This window comes from Zingiber officinale, chromosome 8A (assembly GCF_018446385.1).
Source record: "Zingiber officinale cultivar Zhangliang chromosome 8A, Zo_v1.1, whole genome shotgun sequence".
In the NCBI taxonomy this organism is placed as follows: domain Eukaryota; kingdom Viridiplantae; phylum Streptophyta; class Magnoliopsida; order Zingiberales; family Zingiberaceae; genus Zingiber; species Zingiber officinale.
Genome location: NC_056000.1, coordinates 56,467,984 through 56,479,204, shown reverse-complemented (window position 1 = coordinate 56,479,204; position 11,221 = coordinate 56,467,984). Strand labels below are relative to the sequence as shown.

At 39.9% G+C, this 11,221-nt stretch overlaps 1 protein-coding gene across 1 annotated transcript; it reads left to right on the top strand.

The window, feature by feature from the left end:
* The first annotated feature begins 548 nt into the window (after positions 1–548).
* On the top strand, positions 549–1,475 carry LOC122010829 (UPF0496 protein At5g66675-like). Its single transcript, XM_042567302.1, has one exon. The coding sequence runs from the start codon at positions 549–551 to the stop codon at positions 1,473–1,475; it is 927 nt and encodes a 308-aa protein (XP_042423236.1).
* Positions 1,476–11,221: the final 9,746 nt, after the last annotated feature.

The window sequence follows — 11,221 nt, the reverse complement described above, 5'->3', positions numbered from 1 at the left end:
TTCAATTGGTATTGTCTTAACGCACTTAGCTTTCTTTGAGGGTTTAGATTGGTAAGGCTTCTACTTCTCTACACTCGGACAGCTCCTGAGCCTACACGTCAACACGCATCAACGGGTGTTGACATGACCTCTATGACGGTCAAGGCGATGGACTGGATGGGGATGAAAATAAAGGAGGAAGAAGAATAGTAAAAGTTACGCTTTACACCATCCTTATTGTCCTATTTATAGAGGAGGCACGCTCTCAAAACATTAACGGGTTATCGGGCCTCAAGTCTTCAGATCTGCTGGGCTAGAAGGGGAGCATAGCAATGTTCTTCGAGTTTCTGAATTTTAAATCAATCTCTTTGTAATTGCAATGTCCTTCGAGTTTAATTTCAAATCAATCTCTTTGTAATTGCAATGTCCTTCGAGTTTCTGAATTTCAAGTCAATTTCTTTGTAATTGCTCTCTCACTAACGAACTCCCAGTTAAGTATTTAAATCCCAGAGGCAACAAGCATAGTCATAATCGAATTTTTTGTCGATCGATCAAACACTTAGCGAGCGATGGGTAGCGCCTCCGCCACGCTCCGCCGCTCAACCTCAGCCGTCGGCCCCCACTCCCTCGACCTCAGAAAGGCTATCGAGAGCGACCCGGAACTGAAGGCGAAGGTGGATACCTTCCGTAACGCCACTCTGCCGCGCGTCAAGGAAGATCTCGCCGCCCTCGCCCGGTTCTTCCCCAAGGCGAGCTCCTGCGTCGCCGCCATCCGAGCCGCACTGGTCTCCTACCATCGAGAGAAGATGGGGAGGAAGAGACGGCGTCAGCACCGCCGCAAGGCCACCAAGTACGCCGACACCATCGCTGATCTGGACAAGTTCAAGATCGCCGTTGACAGCTTCCCCGGGCTCAACTTGGACGGCCATCTACTCGAGGACGACACGATGGCCGTGTTCCTGAGCGAGAGGAAGTCGTGGATCGCTATGCGGCGACAGAAGCTGAAGTGGTGGCACAGGGTCTGCAGCGTCGTCTTCACGATCGCCTTCGTCGGCGTACTCACGGCCTCCGTCTTGCTCGCCTTCGCTGGAGCGGCCGTGGTCGCCGTTACCGCGGCCACTGCATGCTCCACCGTGATCAAAGCAGTACTAGAGCCGTTGGTGCATGCAGCCCTGGACGAGCAAGAGATGAAACTCAAGGAGGAGGATGAGGTGGTGGAGGCGATGCGGGACGGCGATCTGCTGGTGCAGAAGTTCAAAGGCCTTGTGTCGCACTCAGAGAGGGTGGCGGCAGAGCTGGATGACATGATGAAACATGTGGAGTTTGCTCGGGAGTGGGGGTACGGGGAGGAGGCGGTGGAAGTGGTGATGGCCGGGATGATGCAGAAGATGAACGAGGTAGAGCGCAGCGTGGACGAATTGAAGGGCAAGATGGAAGAGTGCTGCTACTCGATCCGACAATTCGATTCCAAGTTCATCAAGATTATAACAAATTAAGTAGATAGACTTTAAACACAAATAGCAAAAATTTGTACATTACATTTTGATTGTGAGCAATGAACATATTGTTGGTGCAGCGGAGACCGGCAAGAGGGGGGTGAATTGCTAAAAACAAAAATAAAAATACCCTCCTCGGATTTCAACTCAGAATTTAAATCAGCAATAAAAATAACAGCAACTAAATTAATAAAACAGAAAAAGAAATAGGAACAGAAAAGACTCAGGGATTTAACCTGGTTACAACCAAGGAGGTTGTTAATCCAGGGCAGTAGAAAAGAGCGCAGTAAGAAAATTCTCCTTCTCTGAAGGCGGAGAAGCCTTTTACACTTTTGGAGCTCACTAGTTGCTTAGGAATTGCTTACAAATTGATTGCTTGAGTTGTTCTTGAATTCCTAGCTCCAGGGGCCTTTTTATAGCTCCTGGAAAGTCTATCCCGAGGGTCCAAGGCACCTCCAACAAGGTTCAAGGCGCCTCCAGCTCGGTCAGCGGATAAAACTTTATCCGCACGCAAACGGTCAAAACTGACCTGTTGAGGGCACCTTCAAGGGCGCCTCCAATCCTGCTGGAGGCGCCTCCAAGCTGGCAGCACAGATTCTAGCTTGGTTTTTCCAGCTTCCGACGCTCCGTTCTTTTGGGTGATTACGGCCAACCGGAATAGAGCTCACCCGAACCCAATTCCCGGCCTTCTCCTCGAGCAGCCTTCCGTCCCAGCTTAACGCCCCTCGAACGCCGCGCACGCTCTTCACGCCCAACAGAGTACTCTTCCGCAGCTCACTCGTCCTTCGAACGCACCGAGCCCGTCGGCTCCCTTCCCGTGCCGTCCTTCTCGCTAGCTGCGTCTTCCGCTCGACTTCCTGTGTTCCTAAGCTCCTGCACACTCAGACACAGGGATAAAACACAGCAGGACCTAACCAGCTTGGTTGATCACATCAAAACTACCACGGGGTCCAACAATCTCCCCTTTTTTGATGTGCGTCAACCCAAGTTCAAGTTAGGGTTAAAATAGACATAAAAAGTAATTTTAAAGAAAAAATTACTAAACTAACAAGTTAAGCATAATTTTTGCAATTAGTAAAATTGCAACACCTTTAAAAAAAAATTTAAGTTTTCTCTAACTCCCCCTAAACTTATACTTTTCTCTCCCCCTTTGATCTCAGCAAAAATGGGGTCTTAAGAATTTTCAAGTAAGATTGAAGTTTTTGAAAATTTTCTAAGTTAAAAATGAATTTTTGAAAAAATTGCTAAGTTAAAATAAATTTTCCAAAAAAAAATTTCTAAGTAAAAAAAAAATCTTAAGTAAATGTTCAAATGTTCCCAAAAAAAATTTCTAAGTCAAGTGAATGAACTTTTAGAACTTTCCAAAAGAAAATTTCTAACAAAAAAAAAAATTTAAGTTAGAATTTTTAAAAAAATTTCTAAGGAATTTTTGCTTATTTTAACAAACTTTTGATAAACTTTCAAATCATTATTTAATTCTTGTTTAATACTTTTTCAGAAAGTTAATTAAACATTTTCTTTCAATATTTTAGCTTCCAGGTCGTGGCGAGGCACTAGGCCTTCTTGGTTATTGGAGCAACAACCACTTCCTTAGGCAGAGCTTCCATAAAGAATTTCAATGTTTAATTTTCTCACTGTAAGCTTTTAATTTTTGAAAAATTAATTAAGCACAGATTTTGAAACCCAATAGAGGTTCCTTCATACAAGATTATTCAAAAATCTAGGGGGTACATAGTTTCTTGGTATTTTTCTAAGTTGACCTTGATGCTTCCTTATATACCAATTTAATTTACCATAAATTCTTAATTTTGAATTTGGAAATTGATTTAAGCATGCATCAGATTTCAGTTTTTCAATTTCTAATTTCAAATTTTCATTTTCTGATTTTAGATGATCATACATTTCTAACGGGCATGCTCTTGCTAGGTTCAACTTTAGTTCAGCATTCTCTTTTTCTAATTGATCTAACTCTTTAGAAAGAGACTTGATAAATTTAAAAGATTGAGTTGGGGTTAGATTGCGTACCTTACTTACCTGGTCTGGTGACGCTCCCCCTTCTGTAACGACCACCCTTCTTACTACTACTACTCTCTAAGGATGACCGTTACTTAACTACTAACTCTACTTAACCGGTGTGATTAAAAACCACATGGAAACCCTACTGAAAAATTTCGGCAGAGTCTCCCTTGTACCGGTGACCATATTCAACAATACATGCAGTATATATACTCAGCCACAAGCGGCTGGAACACATAACAATCAACCACGCAGCATAAAAATTCTAACTCAGCAACAATAAAGGAAAACTAATCCATACTCACAACTGAATAGCAAACACAGTATCAAGTGTCCTTATAAACAGTTATCAAATTTCCTTAACACATAAAGACTTAATCAACTCAAAGAACAAATCATAATTTATTTTATTCGCAAGGATCCCTAGGACTTCCATAGTGCAGACATCACACACCCCTCTTGCATCTCCTTGTCGCCTTCCTTCATATTAACTTTCCTTTTTCTTTATCTGCAGTAGGAGAAAGTGCAGTCTATAAGCATAAAGCTTAGTGAGCGCTATCTAACTCACAAAAACTCGATATGCATGTATACAAATAAAAACATGCTAAAACTGAATGCTAATATGTAAAGCTACTCATACTCATAAATAGCAAAGAAATCAACTAACAGAAAAGATAACATGTATAACTACTCATGCTCATAAACTAATAAAGAAAGCAAACTAACTAGAATGCTAACATATAAAGTAAAACATGCTCATCAACTAGCAAATAAATAACATGTAAGAAACTAAACATGTAAAAGCTGCTAGCATAAAAGAAAGCTAAACTTGCTGATCTTTAAAATAAAGTGAAACTTATTTCTTTTACTCTAATCTTATTCTTTTATTTCACTTGTTTAAAACTTATACTTTAATACTTGAAAATAATAATCAACTTCTCTTGGGCCCGGCATTGTACCACTTTGCGCGCATTCTTAATAAGAATCGAGGTAGCTAATCCCGAAACTACTAAGATACTTCTAGGCCTTGTGCCTAGGGGCAACTTGGAGCCCATCCCTTGGACCTTGTGTCCGGTACATGCCCTTTAAAAGTAAAATACTTATTATCTTATCTACTTCTTCTTTAAATGCCTTGGCATATTAATAAGCACCTTGTGTGCTAAAATCCCTAAAATCTTGACTTTGGGATTTACTTAAGGCCTTGGCCTTTTCTTTCTTTTCTTAATCTTTCTTATACTTTCCTTATAAAAGAATGCTTCTTACAAAACTGAAATGTTTAAACAAATTCTAATACTACAATGCTTAAACAAAATCTGCATACAAGTTTAAACAGAAATCTGCATATTAAGCTTAACTAAAATCTGCATACTAAGCTTAACAAAATCTGCTTACTACTCTAACTAACTCTGCATACTAGCTTAATAAAATTCTGCACTTGCTTAACAGAAATTCTGCAAAGAAACTTAACAAAAGAAAACATATTCTGGCTAGTACAGATTTTCATCGTCTCTCAAACTTCCTTTTCATAATATGACTAATACACAACTTATCTGGAATTCACTTAATAAAGATATTATAACTCGTATTCCATTTAAAATTCCAGAATCAGCCAAACACAGATGCTATCCATATACTTGAATGGAAGTAGCATAACTAAACCTCAAGCTCAGATTCAACATAAGCAATTTATCTAAACCTCATGCTCAGATTTAATGTAAGCAAATTATCTAAAGCTCATGTTCAGATTAAAGAACCTCAAATCTGTATACTCTAAAGACTTAATCAAACTTTACTATAATCTTTTAAAACTGCACTACGAGGAGATCTAAACTTCCAAATTGATTTCAATTATCTCAGTTTCCCCACTCATCTAATATCAAAAATCTGCACTATACTAGACTTGACAAAAATCAGCATATTAAACTTATAAAATCTGCACTTGATGAAATTTGCATTTAATGAAAGAAATCTGCACTTAAAATTCTGCACGCTAAGCTAACAGAATTCTGCTCTATAAGCTCTAAAATTGCCTCGGCAATTAAACAGTGAGCTAAAGTATATAGTAGCTCCAAAGGTTGTTCACACTTAGTAATTCAACACAAAACTAAAGCTAGTTAAGGTCACAAACAACCTAAAAACTGAAACTATTTCATACTTTAGGAACCTAAAGATTGAGACTAATTGTTCATAACACATGCACCCAAACTAAATCTGAAACCTAATACATAAAACCGAATCTGATATGAAACTCAGTCTACTAACTTTATAATGGCAGAACCTCAATTCAAATCATCTTTAGTCTCAATTCAAAGGATTCGGTGCATGATTAGCATCTAGAACTTGTAATACAAAACCGTATGCTTACAGGATAAGGAATCAATTCACATAACAGTCATCAACCAAAAAGTAGACAACTCAATTTCCTTGGCAGTTTTCAGCTTTCCAAAAACCAACTCAAGCTAAAACCTGCTGAGATTTTCAAACCTATGTAAAGCTTGGAATTTCTCTTAAACTTCTAACACTTCAATACTAAGGTAAAAATTAACAGAACGTGGCTGATAATATTTATGGAATTCCTTCTAATATGAACAACAATTCATAAACAGATACAAGCTAATATAGCATGGCAATTGACACTGAAAGAAATACCATTCTAAGGAACTAAAACTCCATTACCCGAAGCTAACATAACATTGCAGCTTGATATTAAATGAAATCTTCTACTGTAATAAAATCCAACACTAAAATATTCATAAAACTAATCTCATTAACAGTAGCTTGACAGTTCATTCACAGTTTCTAACCATACTTGTGTTGTTTTGAAACACATCTCAACCTCAACATAAGCATATCATTCCTCATATTAGGGATTTACCAATCACCTCTAACACCTTTGGCTGTCTTTTCCCATGCAAAACATACAAACCATCCCCTGCCTATTGTAGACACAAAAGAATACTAGAAGCTTTAAGAAAATTTGCATTGTTTCAATTGTTGCTCACGCCTACCACAACACTAAGAAGCTAGAGGATAAATGAGAAATCCAACTATCTGCTTGGAATAAAAAGGCAATTCGGGTTTGTACAGCAGCAAAAGAAAACGAAAGGGAAAATATAAGCATAAATTCTGAATTCTGCTACAACCATATGCCTATCAAACTTGAACTTTACCATTCATAATCCTTCTTTGAAACCCACTAAGAACCATTACTAATCAGAGAACCAGAACAACAACAGATTGAAAATCCTTCCAGAGTAATAATTGCGAAGAAGCAAAACCTATTAAAATTCCTCTCTTGACCTATGAAACTCTCGGCAACAACATGGTAGCAAACAAAATCCCTGAATTAAGCAACAAGGTCCAAAGAAATTAGGCACAAGCTAAACAACAAAAACCCTATTCCCTTTTCTTTGAAGCACACGGCAACAAATAGATCCAAAAGCTGAAACGCAAAAAAATTCAAGCAAAGCTTCGAAAACAAAGAAAATAACAAGAAACAAATCTCGGAGCTATCCTACTGCAGGTGAGTAGCAACTCACTCCTTGTATCCTTGAACTCACAGCCGAAAAGGGAGATCTAGGGTTTCGGATAGATGAGAATCCCGGCGGCTTCTTTGCGTTTCCGAGCTCCTCTCGTCGAGGTGGTCACGCGCGGATGAAGACCGGTCGGAAAACGATGCTCGTCGGCCGCCGGAGACGTGCCCTAAGTCGTCTTCGTTTCCACTCGAGAGAGAGCCGTCGCGCGGCGTCGTGAGCGTGAGAGAAGAAAGGGAATTTCGGGAGAAATTTTAGGTTTAGGGAAAAGGATTTAAAACTTATACTCAAGGTTATTTTCGTTTCCAACTATAGCTTAAGTGGAATTTTTCTCCTTCTTTAATAACAAATGATCGCTAGCAGAGTTGGTTGGCTGTGTTCCGCTTAAAACTTTGCTGCGGTCGGAGGTCTTCGGGTCGAGCCTCGGCTCGACCCTTTTTTCCTGCACCCTTTTATTTCTATTATCTATAACTACTACTTAAATTTATTTTGTTCTCTATTTGTTCACAAAACAGCCACGGAATAGCTGGTTAGCCGGTTTTAACCGAAGCCAGAGATCACGGCTTCAATTCCTTAGCCGCGCACTTTTATTTCCAATTTATTTTACTGTTCCTAACTACTACTTAAATATATATCGCTCCATATATGATTAACAAATCGAGCGCAGCTCGGTTGGTTGGGCCGATTTTGCTTGGGTCCGGGGTGCTGGGTTCGAATCCCAACTTCTGCAACCCTTTTTTTTTTAAACTTATTCTCCTTGGTAAAAATACCAAACGAACTCCAAAAATTGCATAAAAATACTCTAAAAATTTCTAAAAATCTCTAGAATTTTTCTATAGCATTTCTAAATATTTTTGAATTATTTTTGGGGCTCAAAATGAGAAAATTTGGGTCGTTACACCTTCACTGCTGCTTTCTTCTTCTGATGTTCCTCCCCCTTCATCGATGCTTATCTCTGAGCTTGAGTCTTCTTCTGGTTGATGGTTCGCCAATAGCGCTAACCCTGAGAATTCTTCGATGTCCGACTCAGAGGTTGACGAATCTGACCAAGTAGCCTTCAGATTCTTGTACTTGGAGGGTTCTGGTTTCTTGTATTTTAGCTTTTCCTATTCTTTCTCCTTTCTCTTCAAATTTGGGTAGTCCTCCTTGATGCGCCCTTCTTCATTGTGTTAAGTTTTTTGGGCCGCGAAAACCACTTTTCGCGTCGCGGAAACCCCGAATCACCCAAAGCCATAGATCCGTGCAAGAAAAAATTTTCGGAAAACACGAGTACGAGTTTTAATACTTTAATCTACAGTAGATCTACAAAGAAAACATTTTACCTTCGATGCGTGCCCTCGCAAAATCCCGCTTGTCCAAGGTACGTGTCGGATCTCCAAAGTATCAAGATAGATACTTCTCTAGTGATATCCACACGAACAAGGAGTACTCTCTAGCACTCAAGGATGGAGAAGAAAAATCCCAAGTGTGCTAGCACTCTCTCTAGGGCTCTCGGATGGGAATGGAAGAAGAAAGGAAAGCAAAGAAGAGAATACAATACACTCCTCTAAAATTATTACCTTTCTTCTTGGACTTCTTGGATTAACTCACTCAACCACCTTCTCCTCACCATGGAAGTCACGGCAACTTATAGCCAAGAGAGGGGAGAAGCAAGGAAGAAGATGATAGAATGAATGCACACATAACTCCACAAAATCAAAACCCCCTACCATTAGTGTGGCCGGCCACACAATGTAACCCCCTTCATTAATGTGGCTGGCCACATTAAAACCAAGGGAAGAGTGTAACCCCCATGAGGTGGCATACCTCATGAGGTGGAGGTGATGTGGCAAGGATGAGTCATCCTTATGATGTGGCAATACATCAAGTCAAACTTGATGTTTCAAATTCCATTTGGTCAAGTCAAAATTGACCAATTTCTTCCTTGTTGAGTTAAATCCAACCTTTGATTCAAGTCAATTTCAATTTAATGAATCTCAATTCATTAATATAAATTGACTCAATGAATCAAATTTAAATTAGACTCATTCAACAATTGAATCTAATTGAGTCTAACTCAATAAGTCTAATTCGAATCCAATCTTTGGTACATCATATGAACCTAATCCAATTGGTTCATCATATGAACTTAATCTCCATCCACTTGTTCTTTGTGTGTGACCCAACAGGCTCTTGTAACGTTGGCAATGTTTCTAAACTCCTTTAGAAACATAAGCAATGAGCGACATCTAGCAATACATCATTGCTACCCAAGTTACAAGAATGTTGAGATCCAACATCACCTTGTGACTATTAATTGTGACTTCTCACAATATATGACAAGTGTCCTTCTATCCTAGACATCTATATTGATCAATGTGAGGCATAGACCGTGTCATCCTCTGACCAATCTAAATCTTGAACTCCAAGTATACTCACTCAATCAAATGAGCTCAATATCTCATATTGACTCATTTGGGTATGGCCATACACTTCGTGGTCTTACTCTATCAAGAATATCGATGTCACTCCCGTCATATAGGAGGGATAGATCCCATCTACATCACTCACATCCCTCTGCATAATTCGTTACATACCCAGTAATCGCCTTTATAGTCCACCCAGTTACGGGTGACGTTTGACGAAACCAAAGTACATAACTCCTTATGTAGGGATTCATGGTGACTTCAGGTCTAAGGACTAATAGTCATACTAATAGCCACATGAGAAAGTATATGACACTCATATAACGATCCATGATACTTTCTCATGGCGGGTCATTCAGTATACATTCTCTAATGCATACCCATGTGTCAGCTTGATATCTCTATATCCATGACTTGTGAGATCAAGTCATTGAGCTAACCTACATGCTAGTCTTATTGTATTAACATTGTCCCTGAATGTTAATACTCGACTAGGAATGATTTAGAGTAGTATTCCCTATATCATCTCACTATCGATTCAACTAATCGATTGATATAGGTATGAACCTTCTATTCAAGGACGCTATTATACTTAGTCTATTTGGCACTAATACAAATAAGTATAATAACCAAACAAATGCCTTTATTAATATACAAGAATATGATACAATGAGTCCATACAATCATCAAATGATTGGCTCTAGGGCTCTAACTAATAATCTCCCACTAGCACTAGTGCCAATCAGTATAGGCTCTAAGGCCTAATGACCTAGTGTGACCATCATGCTTTCTCTGTGCCAAAGCCTTGGTCAAGGGATCTGCGATGTTAGCCTCTGTAGGTACTCTGCAAATCTTCACATCTCCTCTATCGATAATCTCTCGAATGAGATGGAAGCGCCGTAGTATGTGCTTGGTCCGCTGGTGTGAGCGAGGTTCCTTCGCCTGTGCTATAGCTCCATTGTTGTCACAATAGAGCTCAACTGGGTCAGCGATGCTAGGAACCACCCCAAGTTCAGTGATGAACTTGCGGATCCAAACTACCTCCTTTGCTGCCTCTGATGCAGCAATATACTCGGCCTCTGTTGTAGAATCAGCTACTGTGTCCTACTTCAAACTCTTCCAGCTCACAGCACCACCATTTAAGCAAAACACGAACTCCGACTGCGATCTATAGTCATCCTGGTCGGTCTGGAAGCTAGCATCACTGTAACCCTTTACAGCTAGCTCATCATTGCCTCCATATATCAAGAAATATTCTTTAGTCCTTCTTAAGTACTTAAGAATATTCTTGACCACTATCCAGTGACTTTCACCTGGATCTGACTGGTATCTGCTCGTCATGCTCAAAGCCTACGAGACATCAGGTCGAGTACATAGCATGGCGTACATGATCGATCCTATGGCTGAGGCATAAGGGATCTGATCTATACGGTCTCTCTCCTCTCTAAAAGAGGGACCTTGAGTCTTCGAAAGACTCACGCCATGTGACATCGGCAGAAATCCCTTCTTGGAGTTCTGCATGGCAAACCGAAGAAGTACCTTGTCAATGTATGTACTCTGACTTAGGCCAAGCAATCTCTTAGATCTATCCCTATAGATCTGTATCCCTAGAATGCGGGATGCCTCACCTAAGTCCTTCATTGAGAAGCAACTCCCTAGCCAGGTCTTGACAGACTGAAGCATAGGGATGTCCTTCCCAATGAGTAGTATGTCATCCACATACAATATGAGGAAGACAACTATGTCTCCTACAACCTTCTTGTAGACACAAGGCTCATCTTCGTTCTTGATG